A 17,676-nucleotide genomic window follows, 5' to 3' on the forward strand; every position below is an offset into this window, starting at 1 on the left:
GACACAAGAACTCAGACTTGCGGAGTTAAAGCAAGTTAAAGCCTTGATTTTATATATCACCTTTACAAGTGGCATCTCAAAGCAAAGTAAATACCCAACGCTGATTGTACCCATCTGTCATGCTAATAAAACACCTTGAATTGAATTGAATTGAGGGAGAGTGGGGGGGGAGGGCGAGCGAGAGAGCACAGCCAGGACAGACAGACAAATAAGATACACTCCACAGACATTCACAACAGCGACATATCATAAAACGTTTGCACATATAGTTAAGTTATTACTTGGTTTTCAAAGTGCAATGAAATACAATATTGTTGTTGTTGCTGTTATTGTTGTTTTTATCCTGTAATAACAGCGTTTTGAGAAGCCACCTTTAAAGGCGATATATAAAAGCGCTGATTCTTATGGAATGTGTTTTCTTTCTTCTTTTTTTCAGCACGGAATAAACCTATTACTTGATTCTTATGGATGCCCGGTTCCGCCGGGGATTCAATTTTTTTTTATCGCGTATCTAAGGAAATAGCAGTATAACCTTGTTCATGCACAAACAGTGGCATGTTACATTATTAATTTTGGTGTCTCCTCTTGCCAGAAAGCTCTAAATTGCATTTTGAGTGCGGTTTTTGACTTTTTTTAAATTGCAACCCATAAATAAAGCTGATACTGTTTAGACTTTTAATTATTTTAAACTGTATTACAGCAGCACAATGCACACTGCAACATAAATTGCAAAAATGCACTTGGAATCTGTCCAAGCCCTACTTTGTCAGGCATTTTCTTTTACTGCAACAGACAAAAACTCCCTTGCTTTTAACAGAGAGTTTCATAATTTCTAACTACGAAAATTATTTAAACTGCGACACTTATCATTCAACCAGAGCTCGAAATATCACAAGGATCCTCAAGAGCACAGAAAAGACTGTATTAAAAGAATCACGTATCTAAAGAAATTAATAAGATATAATTATATTCGTGTACTGCGACAGGGCTGTGTAGGGCTGTTTCACCTCTCTCTTCACGTGACTCTATTCAAAAGCCATTTAGCAAGGAGGGGATGAGAAGAGTGACAAACTAGTATACTTTAGATCTTTTTTTCTGAACCGGGGAAAATCTGATCATGTTTCTCTATAACAATAATAATAAACATTATTTTACATATCACCTTTAAAAGTGGCATCTCAAAGCAATACAGTAGATGGAAAAACAGTTAAAATGACCAAAGAAAATACCCAGACAAACGCAAACATGTTTTTAATAAAATGCTTTTATTCATTCAGCAGAGAGTGAGAGAGACATCCAGCAGAGAGAGACACACACTGGTTTTCATTGACAAAAGTAATTGTTTTTTTACATTCCTCTTGTCTAACAGGAATGTTTTGTTTGTGGACAGACTGTTAGACTAGAGGAAAAGAGCCCCTCCTTCTAAGAAGCATTTCGTTGATCCGATCACAAATTATTTTCCAGTCGCACGAAGTAAGGGTTGAGAATCTCCGATTCACCATGGTACTAATGCTTCCAATGAAAGGCAGGTTCCTTTTGCCGAAGTCGGGAGACATTAGAGGCTTTCCACACCCGGACTGTTAAACCAACGCATTAGGACTGCAAAGCCCATTGAGGAGCCGGGCGCAATAATTGTTTTGTTCCTTGATTTACTGATCTGCATTAATTACAGAAATCAAGTTCCTGCTCTTTGCAGACGACCTGGTCCTGCTGTCGCCCACAGAACAGAGGCTGTGGCAGAACCTGGTACTGCTGGAGCAGCACTGTCAGACCTGGGCGCTGACAGTCAATCTGGACAAGACCAGAGTTATGGTTTTCCAGAAAAAAAGCCACACCTCAGGGAAACAGGTACAAATTCACACTTAACAACAACACATTAACACCTAACAACGGGTGCAGGGCCGAATTAGGCCAGTACCCACTATTGTTAAACATACAGAAAAGAATATTAAAGTATTGGCTTTAATATTAGCCGTACAGAACATTAAAGTGCCCTTTTCCATTCAGCGGGTGTCTGAGCCGCTGTGTCCTATCTTCTGACAGTCGCTGTTGTGAATGTCTGTAGAGTGTATCTTATTTTTAGTATTATATTTTTATATTATATTCCCTATTAATCAAACTCTAAGAGTATGTATCGGCTTGTCCCCCCCTCCCGCCCCTCTCTGTGTACAGTAGAGCCTCCTGTCCTGGATGGTGGAGCCCCTACAGCTGTGTCTGGAGAGAATCCAGGGTATCAGCTTCAACCACACGGTTGTGCAGCTTGTTCCCCCCTCCCACCCCTCTCTGTGTACAGCAGAGCCTCCTGTCCAGCCAGCAGAGGAGGCTCTACTGTACACAGAGAGGGGCGAGAGGGGGGAACAAGCTGTCCAGCCTCCATACACCCGTGTGAAAAATTAATAATGCCAATGTAAATGTCGTATTTACAATTTGTTGATAATAGAAATGTTAAGTTCTCTAAAGCTTTGTGATAGTTGACCCAGGCAGCAAAAGATCAGCTGCACTGGTAAGATGCGACACCGTAGATATGATTAATAACCTTTTAAATCCTTTTAAATCTGAAGGGAGATCTAAAGGGATCCCCCCCTAATCACACACAATAGAAGCAGGAAGCAGATGCAGGGACCATTGTCAGAAGGAAAGAAGGTGACTATTCATTGTTATCAAAAATGACTAAAATTCGAACATGTTGTGATATTTAGAAATATGAAAGTCAATTAATTGTCCATAATATTGCTATTCTATTTTTTCAAAGACATGTTTGTTAAAAAAAAAGTCACAGCACCAGCTAGATCTAAACACACAACCTGTAGGTTTAGTAATCAGGCACGTAGACCAGTGGGCTACTAGGGAAGTCACATGAAGAGAAAGGCAAAACAGCCCTACACAGCCCTGTCGCAGTACACAAATATCATATCGTTATTAATTTCTTTAGATACGCAATTCCATATTATATTAGCAGAAAAGCTTAAAACTACCACTTTTTTACACGCTATTTCACATGTTAGTTAAATACTTTTTTTGTGTATTTTTTCTTTAAAGTTCCGATTCCTGGAATCTGACTGGCTGACACCCTTCTGAAGTGGTTCCATAATATCTGGTATACGGAAAAGAAAGCGTTGATAAAATTCTCATGATTCTCATGTATCTGATACAAGTATCTTTTCATACAGTCTTTGATGTGCTCTTGAGGATCCTTGTGATATTTTTACCTCTGGTTGAATGAAAAGTGTTGCAGTTTAAATAATTTTCGTAGTTAGAAATTATGAAACGCTCTGTTAAAAGCAAGGGAGTTTTTATATGTCCGTTGCAGTAAAAGAAAATGCCTGACAAAGTAGGGCTTGGACAGATTCCAAGTGCTTGTACAAATGTGAAAAAAAAGAAATTAGCAAAAAAAGTCATTCCTTTATCGTATTGGCTAGGTAATGTCCTGTCCTCGTTAGTTAGATCTACGAAATGCTGTGGTGTTTGTGAAAGAAAAAACTAAAAGTATTTTCGTTTAAAATGACGGTTAGAAAGAATGTGGACTAGCGTAATACTTTGAGTTTACAGCTTGTCCAAAGTCATTCATTATTAATACTATTAGTAATATCTTCGGTAAAGGCTTTGATGCATAAATATTTCTGATAAAGGTAGGTTGTGTATTTTTGTCCAACTGAGCAACCTTGCTTTCATAAAATCTACCAACTTTTTAATGACTGATGATTAACATGCTGTAATACACAGTTTAAATTTAAAAGCTCAAATGCTGTACATGAGAGGTTAAGCTTTATTGGCTCCTCCTGGCGGTTTTACAAGGTGATTCTGGATACTTTCCGGCATGACGTCAAATGACGCGATATACCGCATGATACTGCGTTTTGATGCGACACGCCCACTGGGGTATACCGTGAAATACCCCACCCATTTTGAATGGCTGCATCTGTATAGGGTGTAAGTAGGGTCAAACTTATGCACGTGGAACGCAACTATAACATTTACCATTATTTTAAACAGGAAAAAGTTTCTTATAATACGCTAAATGTACAATACGCGCGGGTTTCCGGAACACAACTCTCAAGTAAATTGAGAACCCTATGTAATACCACATGACTTGCATTACTTGCAAAGGGTGCAAAGCAGGATACACTCTGGAAGAGAAGCCAGTCGGTTGCTAGACAGACAGACACAAAAAGACACACAAACACTCACACACTCACACTGGGGTCAATTTCCCCAGCAGCCAGTTATTCTAACAATATATTTGAACTGTGAGAGGAGACCAGAGAACCAGAAGGAAACCCACATGAACATAGGGAGATCACAGGGATAAAAAGCAAATTCCACACAGTTAGCACCCAGGAATTGAATCCAGGTTCCCAGTTCTGCCAGACAGCAGTACCATAAGTTAGAAAATCATTCTAAATGTGTTTTTACTCACACTGCTCTCAGAATGACTCAAGAGTGTTGAGCTCTTGTCAGCTTCATAATATTCATTGACCATTGACCACTGACATGATTCATTGTGTATCACAACTCTCTAACACTGATGTCTCATCCCCACTTTGTCTTGTCACACTGTGTTAATGCTGAATTTTGTCTCGTTCATTTACAAAGGACTTCAGAAGCTTCAGGAAAATCTTTATTTTTTATATTTCTCTAACGTTTTTTCTCTAAATTCATTATCTTCCACTGTTAACTGTTTTATGAATACATCAACGATACATTGTAAGTATCTCCTGGTACTATTGAAGCACTGCTGCTCTTCAGACAGTTTTTTTATTTCTTAAACTTTAGAAGAAACTAAAGAAAGAAATTCCCTTGCAGTTTTATCAGCTCAGGAACACAGTGCTGTCTGGGTCTGGCTGTTAGTACAATGTACCAGTTGCCGCGGGGGCACTGTGGAGTTGGCTAGTTCTATCAGTCAGCTGGAAACGCAATCAGACAGGAAGCTGGCTTCACCTGTGAATAACCTCGTCTTGCTGAACTTCGGTCTGGCACGAATAGTCTGTGTTTTCCTGGGTCTGGCCACAAAGGTACTGTAGACAGGTGAGAGAAATCAGTTTGTCCCGGCTACAGCTTATTGCTGAATATATTTGGACATTCAACATGTTGACAATTAGAATGAGTCCAACTTTCTTATTTAAAATTTAAGGCAAAGATAACACCTGGTTCAAGAACACAGGATTTCTTCTGTTGCAGAAAGAATATCTTGGAGACAATTCTGTACATCAAAGCTGGTGATTTGCTGAGATGCTGTCAGGCTAGGTTCTAGTACCACCCTACAGATCTCTCACTGTTGGGTCTTCCTCTGGGTGATGAACAGTGACCTTGGACCTTATGATCATGTCCAGATGACTCTCTGCTAGACAACCAGCTGTCAGAGGCAAACATCCATCATGGAGAATACTGGGTCACCACTGTCCTGTGAAAGACAAACTCCCTCACTTCCCCACACACAAAGAGCACCAAGTCATTCTGTGGCTGAGATCACAGCATGAGAGCCAAATGGAACTACTGTAGATGTTACAGTCCATCTTCCTAAACCAAAGGAGGGATGGATCCTATGTGGACAGGGCGGTATCCAAGAAGTTCCTCAATATTGAATTCACTATCCAAAAGATTTGGTCAGAATGGGGAATCAGAAGTCCTTTACCGAGAAAGTCCTAAAGTCACACAAAGCCGCAATCTGAGAAACAAAGTAAAAAAAACAAAAGGGGTTCGGAAACACGAAGACAATCTAAATGAAATACCAATGGTAAGGGGAGCTCAATAGGTAAATGTAATACTGAGAGAGGAGGACAAAGTGAGTAGTGCTTAAATACATTGAGAGGAGAGGGTGTGTTGGTAAGTGAGCAAAGCGGTCGGTTATGCGGTTAGCGCTGTCTTGATCAGGACATCTGGGTCGTAACATGAAAGACAGGGGCCTCTTTAGCTACATTCTTGTGCCCTTTCTGCTTGGTCAATACACACAAAGATGATTAGAAAAGTATTAGAATGATCGTTTGAAAAGCTCAGATATAAAAAATGGAATTAACAGGGGACTAATTAAACAGGTTTTACAATATACAGTAAATAAAAAAATAAAAATAATCAGAAACCTTGTATGAGGAAATTGCAATTAGGATGTACTTTTTATTAAAAATAATTACTATGATTTCAGATGAGAGTCACTGGTATTTATAGAATATCTGGCAAGTGGAAGGGGGTTCAGAAACTTACATTTTGTAGCAAAAACAAAATACAGAAATAAAAAGTTAATAAAAGTTTGGTAGTTAGGGATATTCCAATAGTATCTGCTAATTAACATAACATGATAAGAATTTGGAAACATAATTGATATCATAATGAACAATTGGATTGCTCTGATTGAGAATGATTTGAAAAGCACAAGAATCAAACTTCACATATAGAATTATACAGTGTCTAGATGTCTAGATGCTCATCAATTGCCACACAGTCAGAATTGATGTACGCAGTACAGCCCACAACTGGAATAGAGGGACAGACAGAACACTAAAGGAACTAAAGGGAAAATGACTCAGCACTCCACAACACTTGCCAGTCATCATATAATAATAGTCCTATGAATCACCACACAATTTGCAGTCATATCCCTAAAGTCCTATTAAAACCCACCTGAAATATGGTCCCCAAGTGTATGGTATGCATCTTAAATAACAAAAGGAACAGCCTTTACCAAACCACAACTTACGTATTATGTCTTTAGAAGGTCTTCAAAATAGATAGCCTTTCAATGGTAAGAACTTTGGGAACGTCAGACGTGGACAAAACTATCGTTTGTATGCCAAAAATTTGATACTTCAAGATAGTGAAAGCATATTTACTTGTATGTGTGAATAAATGTGACTTAACTGGTTGAGACTGATATAACCTAAAAGGTTGACAACAGCAAATTTATAGTCGATATACAGATCCTGCCATTCAGAATGTCACAGCTTTTTAAAAAAATACTCAGTTGTGGGGCTGCACTATTTTGTAAAACCACCAGGTGGTGAAAGTTTAACAGGGCGTGTGGAGCATTTGGGCTTTTGCCAGAAAATACCTGGTTTCAAATCCCATTCAATACTGAGGGATGATCTTTTTCAAATTACAGAACTTAAGTTGTATACTGTTTGACTTTTATTAATTTTACTGTATTACGGCATGGTAAATATTGATCTAATTATAAAGAAGGCATATTTTATAGAAGCAAGATTGCTCAGTTGGATATATAAAATAGTTTATTATTATACTGTAGTTTGTGAAAGTAATGTGCCTCTTTCAGGTTCTTAATTAGTGTGGACTGTAGTTCAGGACATGTTAGTTGAAAACAAGTTTTTTTTATCTTTCTGTCTGTGAGAGAGGTAGTGTAAATATACTTATCAATAACTTTCAAAAATAGAATTGCCTTGCACGAGCACTTGTGAAACACTACAGAATTGATAAAGGTGCCAGCTCATTGCCATTTAACTATTTCCAAACAGCACTAGAAGTAATAAAGCCATAATAAATTATTTTAGATTTTTTTAGCTTTTTAGATTGGTCCTGACATCATTGTTTCTTTTTTCACTCACACAAAACACAGTCACTTGCTCTATTCTGGTGAAGTTTTGTTATTGCAATATGTTCTTTAAAATGATAATGGAATCTACAGCAATAGACCTCACTAAAATGCACGCTGAATATAAAAAAACCATGTTACAAAGGATGAAAAGAGGTACAGTACAGAGTAGAACTGTTTAATCATAATAAGACTCTAGGCTAATTTACTCTACCAGGTGCCAGCAATTGCTTATTGCTTCTATTTTCAAACAAAAGGGGCAGGTAATTAGATCTGTTAGCCAACCTTTAAAACTGCAAAGGAATATGGTGAGGGACGTATGAAGCAGCATGAGAGAGATCACTGGCTTCAAACAGGCTGGGGGTGTAACAGAGGGAAACCTGGAGATGGTCAATGAGCTGAATCAGTTTTTAATAGGTTTGATTCGGGGCCTTCTGTGGCTCACCACCTATCCCCCCACAGCCACATGCTCCCTAAGCCCTCGCAGGTGCGACTGCCCAACACCTCTTCCATCCCCCCACAATCATGGCCATCTACAGCTACAACTCCCAACAGCTACTCACCCCCCATCCCCTGCAGCTGCCACTCTCCAACACCTCCACCATTAACACCTGAAGCATTGACAGCGCTATGAGCACCATCCCCCAGGCCAGGCTGACCATCACGGCTGACCAGGTGAAGAGGGAGTTGAAGAGGCTTCACCAGGGTAAGGCCACAGGACCAGATAACATTTGTTCCAGAGATTTGAGGGCTTGTGCTGATCAGCTAAGCAGAGTGCTCCAGCAACTCTTCAGCCTGAGCCTGCGCTTGGAGAGAGTCCCTGTGCTCTGGAAGACATCATGCTTGGTCCCATTACCAAAGAAAGGGCACCCCTCTGTCCTCAATGACTACAGACCACTTGCGCTGATTTCTCCCTTCATGATGACACTGGAGAGGCTGGTCTTGTCCCACCTGAGACCCCGGTCAGTTCATCACTGGACACCCTACAGTTCGCCTACCAACCCAGTATTGGTGTGGAAGATGCAATCATCTACATGCTGCAAAGGGCCTACTCCCACCTGGACAAGGCTGGCAACACAGAGAGGATTACGTTTTTTGACTTCTCCAGTGCCTTCAATACTATCCAGCCCTTACTGCTAAGGAGGAAGCTGGAGGAGATGCAAGTGGGTGCCTCCATGTTCTCATGGATCACTGATTATCTGACAGGCAGACCACAGTTTGTGAGACTTCAGAACTGTGTCTGAGCAGGTAGTGAGTAACACAGGGGCTCCTCAGGGGGACAGTTCTTTCTCCGTTCCTCTTCATCCTCTATACTTCGGACTTTAAATACAACTCAAAGTCGTGCCACCTGCAAAAGTTGTCAGATGACTCTGCAATTGTGGGATGTTTCAAGGGTGGGCAGGAGGAAGAGTACAGAGGACTGGTCAGCAGCTTCATGGAGTGGTGTGGGGAGAACCACCTGCAATTGAATGTGGCAAAGACGAAAGAGGTGGTGACAGATTTCAGGAAGAATGGGGTCCAACCTACTCGTGTCTACATCTATGGGAGTGGCGTGGAGATAGTGGACTCATACAAGTACCTGGGAGTGCACATTGATGATAGACTGGAATGGTCTAAGAACACTGAGGCCATCTTCAAGAAGGGTCAGAGCCGACTTTACTTCTTGAGGAGGCTCACGTCCTTCAGTGTGTGTAGCAGGATGCTACATATGTTCTATCAGTCGGTTGTGGCAAGCGCCATTTTCTACACGGTGGTATGCTGGCATTCTGGGATTAGAGCAGGGGCTGCTAACAGGCTGAACAAGCTCATCAGAAGAGCAAGCTCTGTCATTGGGTCTGACCTGGACCCCCTGGAGGTAGTGGCTGAGAGAAGAATGGTGTCCCATCTCCCATCCCCTCTTTGACATGCTTGTGAGAATGAAGAGCACATTCAGCAATAGGCTGATCCAACCATGGTGTGACAGGAAGTGCTACAGAAGGTCATTCTTGCCTTCTGCCATAAGACTGTACAACGCATCCATTGTGTGTTTTTGTGCAATATATGCCAGGGACTTGTGCAATACATTCATATTTCTATTGTGCAATACAACTTTTTGTGTAATGTTCTGGTTTGTTCTTTGTATATTCTGGACTGTGAGTAACTCTTCTTAGTGCACTTCTCACTGACTGTGCTGATTGTATTGTATGTATTTTAGGGTTGTATTATTGTATAATTTCATTACACTGTGCTGTGTTGACTGTGTTAAGCTGCTGTTGCACTGCAATTTCCCTCACAGGATCAATAAAGTATCTATCTTTACTTAAACTTTCCAGTACAGTCTATCAGTGTTCGGTCATGCTGCGCAAGTTGTTTTGTGAAATGTCTCCATCTAGTGGTTGGAAGTTGAAATGTCGTTTCAGAGTGTGAAGATTAGCTCCGGTGTTGTGCTGGGGACACCCAGGCGCGCCTGTCTCTGTGGATTGTGATTTATTTCAGACAAGGACACATCAGATCATCACCGCTTTTTTCCCCAGATTACTACGGTGAGGAGTGTAGCTGCACACGCTCATTCAGCAAGCAGAGCACCAAGCAACAAGACAGCCCCCGCGGGACACACTGAACATATGCCATCTCATGTCAGCAAAGATCACCAGATATAATAAGAAGGATTCCACAAATTTAATTTTCTTGTCATTTTATTTAATATACTTAATTGTATAATTGTTTAGCTGAAGGTATAGTGATACTGGCAACACATGCAGTAAAGCAATTGCTCTTAATATCACAGATCACGGGTTCATGGGCACCCCTGACATGGCCTTCCCCTTGCTAGGCAATAATGCAGCACAAGTTACTTTATAATGAATAGATGGAAAGGTCAGTGAGTTCCACTTAATGATGACGTTTTTTGCATAGCTGACTGTCTGAACCTGCTCTGTCCTAATACACTTTAGAGTTGCTGAAGAAAACGGAATTAATTTTCTTTTATTTGTTCATATTAAGCATACAAAAAAAAATCAGCAAATACAGTCTGAAGAAACCAGGAGTGATAATGTCTGTGTGACACAATGCATACTGTATAAGATTATTTGCAGGAATAGGAGGAAATAATATTTTGACATTACCAGATGATATTTGACAGTTTGATGGCAGCACAAAATATAGAGAAACTTAACGTTAAGTAGATATTATCCATGCTGATATTGGTAGATTTGTTTTATTTTTAATGTTTCTAATTCTTGATTATGTTGCACTGTGCATTCCAGCAAAAAGGAAAAAAATAACAGCTTTATGAATTTCATATCTTCTTCTTCACTGGAATTATAAGTGCAAAAACAATGAGGGAGGGTATATGCTCCGTACAATCATGTACCACTGTGTGTGTGGCGTGTGAACAGTGTGGCGTTATGTGTCTGTGATGTACAGTGAGGGAGTACGTGTGCTCTGTACAGTCATGTGCAGCACAGCAGGAAGTTGCAGGAAGAGTCAGGATCATCTCGGGCCACCTCTATGTTCTCCTTGCCCTGACGGGGGTTCCTGCACAGGAACTTCCCATTATCGGCTCTGAAGACAAAATACTCCCCGCAGGTGAAGACCTCAAACTCACAGTAGACATCAGCCTCAGCCTTGGCAGCCATGATGGAGTCAACCCCACCAACGCCCCCCCAGTTGATCCGACTGAGGTACACGCCTCTGAGGTCCTGCAGCAGCAGCTTCCCACTGGGGGCCAACAGAGCCCTGAACTGGCTCCACTGGCCCCTGCTGGTCCCTGCAGCCTCAATGTTGCGGCCGACAGAGCTGTGCTCGGTGCTGCACCACAGCAAGCCATTGTCAGCTCTGAAGGACACCAGTGTGCCGCTGTTGATGCAGGGCAGGATTGTGCCCAGGCAGCTGGTGAGAGTCTAGGAAGGGAGATATACTATCATCACAAGCAGCAGTACTAGTGTCATAAAGCTCCACACCCTACCCGAGCAAAGAGCGCTTGTAACACACAGTAAACAGTTCCTACACCATCAGCTTTACAGCAGTAACCCAAAAAATAAAAAGCTTTAAACTTAATATATAAAGCATAATCATTATATGTCTTCAGAGTGACCAATGCTCACTGTGTGTCCAGTGGACTGGTTAAACACACTGGTCTGTATGTCCTCATAGTGACCAATACTCACTGTGTCAAGAGGGCTGGTTTAACACACTGCTCTATATATCCTGAAGGAATGGATACTTATATGTATTAGCAAAGGAATATCATAGAATGTTTTCAAGCTTCAGACTTTTCTTATCAATATTAATACGTTAAACTGAGGGTATGTGAGAATAACTGCAGACGTCTGAGTGGCCTTTGAGGCTGAGTCCTCTTAAAAAGCCATTTTAAGAGGAAGCAGCTGGTAGTTTAACCCCAAGAGAATTAATAAAGTCACAGAGCAATTTTGAAGTGAGCCCAGAGCGAGTGATTATAATTTTTTTGCCATGTTGCATGATTTTCTTCTGTGTATGAGGTCTGCAAACAGGATATTGGTATATCTGGGTAGAAGTGCAGTGTAACCACCTTCCTGTTGAGAAACTCTGCTGACAGTGCCCAGTCAGAGAGGCTGTCCCAGCGTTGAGAAACCTCTACCACCTTTTCACCACAACGGTGTTGCCTGATTGTTTCTATTCCTCAAAAGAGAACTTTACCTTCTCCCAAGCTTTCAGTCCTCATAGTGACCAGTGCTCACTGTGTGTCCAGTGGACTGATTTACCACACTGGTGCATAGCTTCTCACAGTGAATATATGGGCACTGCTAGAAATCAAGGGCTCTGTCTCTGTGTGAGAGCTCAAAAGAATAAACGGTCTTACTGCAGTCTGTGGTTCCACATCTGCTGGACCTCCGCAGCACAGCAGGAAGTTGCAGGAAGAGTCAGGATCATCTCGGGCCGCCTCTATGTTCTCCTTGCCCTGACGGGGGTTCCTGCACAGGAACTTCCCATTATCGGCTCTGAAGACAAAATACTCCCCGCGGGTGAAGACCTCAAACTCACAGTAGACATCAGCCTCAGCCTTGGCAGCCATGATGGAGTCAACCCCACCAACGCCCCCCCAGTTGATCCGACTGAGGTACACGCCTCTGAGGTCCTGCAGCAGCAGCTTCCCGCTGGGGGCCAACAGAGCCCTGAACTGGCTCCACTGGCCCCTGCTGGTCCCTGCAGCCTCAATGTTGCGGCCGACAGAGCTGTGCTCGGTGCTGCACCACAGCAAGCCATTGTCAGCTCTGAAGGACACCAGTGTGCCCCTGTTGATGCAGGGCAGGATTGTGCCCAGGCAGCTGGTGAGAGTCTAGGAAGGGAGATATGCTATCAACACAAGCAGCAGTACTAGTGTCATAAAGCTCCACACCCTACCCGAGCAAAGAGCGCTTGTAACACAAAGCAAATAGTTCCTACACCATCAGCTTTACAGCAGTTACCCAAAAAAGAAAAACTTAATATATAAAGCAAAGTTATTTAGAGCATCTGAACTGCTGCACACTAAATTGAAAACAGTTACAGGAGCTCAGGTTGTTACAGTACACAGGTCAGACTTTTTGAGTCAAGAAAAAACATAAGAATGCCATTCGGTTGCTTCTTTTTTGTTTCAAGTTCAAAGTTTAAGTGAGTCTGAAACTTCTTCCCTTACTTTGTTAGGAATTCCCAAAGTTAGAATTCACTGTTTATTGATAACCTTTTTCTTTGCTAAACTGAAGCCTTAAGTAACTTACCTGCTATTGAGTGTAATTGATATCTGGAGAAGGCCTATCTCATGGCGTAATCAAGATTTGTCAAAACAGTCAAGAACTCATTTGTTGTTAATATAAAAACATAAAATCTCAGTACAGATGTTGAAATGAGTACTGCAGTTCTGACACATCACAAAGGGATTTTTTTTTGACAATTTGTACATCTGGTCCCGTGAAATCTAAAAACAAAAGTATCTGGTGTAGCTGCGAGGCTTGTTAACAAGACAGAATTAAGTGTTGCTGTGCTTTCCCAAATGAGGCCCCATCTCTCTCTTCATCTCTGTGGTGCAGCCACAGAGAAACTATTCATGCAGGCTGATTTAAAGATGTTTTCTTTTGATAAGGGACAGCTCCCAAATGGGGATGCACTTAGCTAAGCCTGGCTATCATGATCAATGGTCATCCATTGGCGCCTATCTGTCTAGGGAGTGGCAGATGGACATCTGGATTGTATTCTTAGGTGTCAGGAGCAAGTGACTCATATCTCACCTTGATCAACCAATCAGAAACCAGTAGGGCAGAGTAACCCACGTGGGACTCTGATGCCCATAAAACTTTCAGCCAATGAACGAGCTGAAGTTCCTCCAGGTAAAAACAGGCAACACAGAGAGCCTGTAGTGGACTTTTCTAAAAAAGAGAATTCTAAGGAATTCCCAGGAGCAGAAAGGCTCCCAAGGGCAGGACATTCTCGCAGCGCACCTTCTGACCATCCTGAGACTCAGCCTGGACAACCACGGAACGCCCAGTGTGTCCGAGTGCCAGAACTTTCCTTTGTTCTAAGAGTCGAGAGTGGAGGTTGTCAGAGAGTAACCAGAGGATCCACCTGAGGTTACCACCAGCAGCAAGTCTCGTGAACAGGTCGGAACTGTGGACAGCTGAATCACTATTCAGAACTAGCGCTTCATCAGGAATGAACTGGTCCTCTTCCTGACTTGCTGGGACCCACAGTCATCTTTTCTCCTGAGCACAACTTTGCTAGTTAAAGCCAACACTAACTTGCCGATCAGTGAGCATCAGCAGCGAACCGTCGCAAGCCGCACAGCACAGCCTGGCACGGAGCCAGAGAGCCCGCAGGAGATCTGAGTCCCCAGAAATTGGATGAGTATTCAACTTCAATGCATTACAGCTCGAGAATTCAATTGTTATCCCAACCAGTTGATATCAACTTAATTCCTAAGAGTTATGTACTTGTTTTGACTATCTAGTGTAGAAGTTACCAAGTTCACATACGAAATGGTCTAAATATACTGAATGTATGTCCTCTTGATATATGTAACTCTTCGTGACTGATTGAATATATACCTTTTGTATTCTGATAACCCTCTCGATAAGATCTGTTAGGTTTATATGCATATTTTATGTATTAATAAATGTATTCTTGTGTATTAGTACCTGTGTGTGTGTGCGTTGTTTGAGTTATACCGCAAGGTTGGATTCTAAAGCCATTAAAAGAATCATTTTGTGACTTACGGCTACAATTAATAATTGTCCCAGTAAATGCCCAAACCCTACAGAACTAGTGCCTCGTGAGAGTACACTTCACTGGTAATTGATCTTATTTGCTAGAAGATCTGTATGAAGGAAATAGCAAAAGCAGTATAAGTATCAGATACTTTTAGAACTTAGAAAAAATAATTCAGAATTTAAATTGACCAATACGTTAAATATTAAATAGTATAATTAAAAAGTGATATTTTTACGTTACTGACTATAACAGAAATTTAAATTCAAATGCTTGGATTTTTTTGGCTTTGGTCACAACTTTTCAGAAAGTTGTTAAGAGTCTTTAAAATGGATGCAGGAACTCAGTAAGACTATTCAAAAGGACATCTCAGAGCTTTGCAATTAGAGAATCATCTGACAAGGATGCCTAATATCTCCTTTTCTGTTTTTATTAGTAACTCAGACTTTGGGTCTTCATATCAATAACAGCACTGTGAAAGTTATAAACATTTTGGGTAGAGAAAGTTAAAAAAATTTAAGATAGCAGATGACATTACTGTTTTTCATTAGGACAGAAGAGAGCTGTATGATGCAGTTTAAATTAAGGTTTAAATTTATTTTCATCTGTTTCAGGTTTATTTTTAAAATTAAAAAAGTGAACTATTTACTCGAAGATTTAGGAACAATTGCTAAAATACCTCTAAAGGAAATGGCAACATACCCAGGTAATAAAATTTGTAAACAGCAAGAAGAAAGATGTAGCGTGAATTTTACACGCATTATACAGTAAACAAAACAAAAAAAAATCAGTTCTCATTACATGACTGAAAAATCCGCAGGGCTGTAAACATTGTCAGTTACTTACAAGACACCTCGACTCAAAACAGAAATAATAATCACTTACAGACTGAGACATCTCTGCCTGGAGTCACCGTCCGTGGTGAAACTGTGTGCTGGTGTGGTATTTAACAAGCACTGGTTCCCTTCTGAAGAAGTCTGAATAATAATTTTTTTTCTGTTTTTTTTGTTTACAAATGTTGAAATCCACCAGGCCGCATCACGGCTACGCCCAGTCCGCACAGACTTCAGAAAACACATGCCCACGTTTGACAGCTACAAAGCAAGATATTTTCTCTTAAAGTTTTATGAACAACTGATAATTTACCTCTACAGAAAGTGGCAACATTCCTGGGTACTTATATCTGTAATTATCAAGAAGAAAGATGTAGATTGGATTTTGTACCCATTTTAAACAAAACAAAAGATTTCCATACTGGTTAATTCCAGGCTTATCGCTGGCAGATGGTGTCTTCCTGTCAAGAGTAGAGTACATTCCTCATTTTGTGTGTGCTTCCATCTCACTGGACGTTCATAAATATAATAGTGATGATTTTGACAAATGAATTCATAAGGTGGCTTGAACGTCTTACATTTTTAAACCTCAAATATAACTTTCCACTGGATTAGAAGTGATATTTAAACGGTGGAACCCGACTCCCAATTGGTCTTTCAAAACATAAGTGATCTTGAAATAATTCGAGCCTGAAGGGTTCGTTTGTCCAGCCAAGCTTTATTGTATGCAGACAAGGAACCACAATGAGGACCATAATAGGTATAGTACCTATCGTAGCTCAAAGGGGATATGGCCCTACATAACTTATATATAGTGTGATAGCGTCGGTAGTGTTAGGAGGCTTCCTGAGCACTGGCAGAGCACATGTTGTCTTCTGTGCGGTGTGCCGGTGTGTAGTTGTCTGCAGAGGTTTCGGTTCTCTGGTACAGGAGAGAAATCTTTCTCTAATCGGAGAAATTAGTTTGTGTCGCTGGTGAGGGGAACACATTCGGTTCTACCGTGAACATCGTTTGCGGGCGTGTGGGGATCTTAAATCGCAGCGCTGATTGGCGTCAGGTGTGGAAGCTACACATTCCCATGCGCCGCTGAGTGGGAATCTTTGATGTACCTCCAGGAAATAGAAACCTTCCTTTCTCATCAGGAGTTAAGTGTAAACATTCACCGTTTGGGTAAACATTCACCATTTGAGGGTAAGTACGGTGGGGGGAAGCATCTGTGATCAAGCAAGCGTGATGGTCACACTTCAGCATGTAAAAGCTGTTAGCAGGCTCCATCAATCCCCCATTGGAAAATGGAAACATACATCTTCCATTTTCTACACAAATGCAGAGTCTGCTGTCTTTACTTCATACGTATGTACTATCCTAACATTACTATTGGACTGTTAGGACTGTGAGGCTGAACCTGGACATGGGGAACTACATATCCTAAATAACATGATCTGCCCCAATTAGTCGGTAACCATGGGTATGCACGTTTCCCACAAATAAAATACATTCCATAAGGCACTCCTAATCCAGCAGAAAACAAAAAAGCTGCACTAAACTTAGGACTGCTCTTATCCCACCCTGGTATCTGAAGAGTAGAATTTGAGAGACCAATATAAAAGGTGAGATTGCATTTACCCCAAACCATTATATGGTGATCTTCATGGTTCTCAAAACAAATCCCCCCGCTTATTGTTTAGGGTGATAAATGGGGGATTCCGGCTTAGGTTGTATTGTGGGCCATAAGACGCAGCAAAACTGGTGCTAGGTTCTAGTCCCCGTTCCCTAAAATACTGCAGCGTGGTGCAGTTTACAGTAGTATCGTTACAGCAGCCATACTTGGTCATGTTAAAATCCCCTATATGATCTCTCTATATGATCATGCCTATAACGTCTTCAGGCACCACGGGACGGCCCCCATGGCTCCATACCTTGGTAGTGTAGTGCATACCCAACAGGCGCTCTGGTTTGTCTTTTCAGCCATCAGATAAGACAGGGCCAAAAAGGTGTTAACCCCATGTTCACTTTACGGGGCTGGTGTTCGTGTACATTCTGGATACAGATACACAATGTGATAACAGAAAACAAAATTAGAACAGTCTTCATGTTTCGGACTCT

At 41.3% G+C, this 17,676-nt stretch overlaps 2 protein-coding genes across 49 annotated transcripts in view; both read right to left on the bottom strand.

Annotated features, from left to right (window-relative positions):
* Window positions 1–17,676, bottom strand: part of LOC148647083 (NACHT, LRR and PYD domains-containing protein 3-like) — a 1,669,284-nt gene that overhangs the window by 400,134 nt on the left and 1,251,474 nt on the right. The window lies entirely within an intron of this gene.
* LOC148647090 (uncharacterized) lies at window positions 10,198–15,696 on the bottom strand. The gene is made up of 3 exons (XM_088609200.1): window positions 15,623–15,696; window positions 12,360–12,836; window positions 10,198–11,421 (listed from the first exon to the last, which is right to left on the bottom strand). Exons 1-3 carry the CDS (start codon window positions 15,632–15,634, stop codon window positions 10,972–10,974), a joined length of 939 nt encoding a protein of 312 aa, XP_088465326.1. The 5' UTR covers window positions 15,635–15,696; the 3' UTR covers window positions 10,198–10,971.

The sequence above is a fragment of the Lepisosteus platostomus genome, chromosome 16 (genome assembly GCF_059453375.1).
Source record: "Lepisosteus platostomus isolate fLepPlt1 chromosome 16, fLepPlt1.hap1, whole genome shotgun sequence".
Lineage (NCBI taxonomy): Eukaryota > Metazoa > Chordata > Actinopteri > Semionotiformes > Lepisosteidae > Lepisosteus > Lepisosteus platostomus.

Coding starts and splice junctions, on each gene's coding strand:
- LOC148647090 (XM_088609200.1), bottom strand. Junction 11,422..12,359: donor ATGTGGAACCACAGACTGCA/GTAAGACCGTTT, acceptor CTCCCTTCCTAG/ACTCTCACCAGCTGCCTGGG.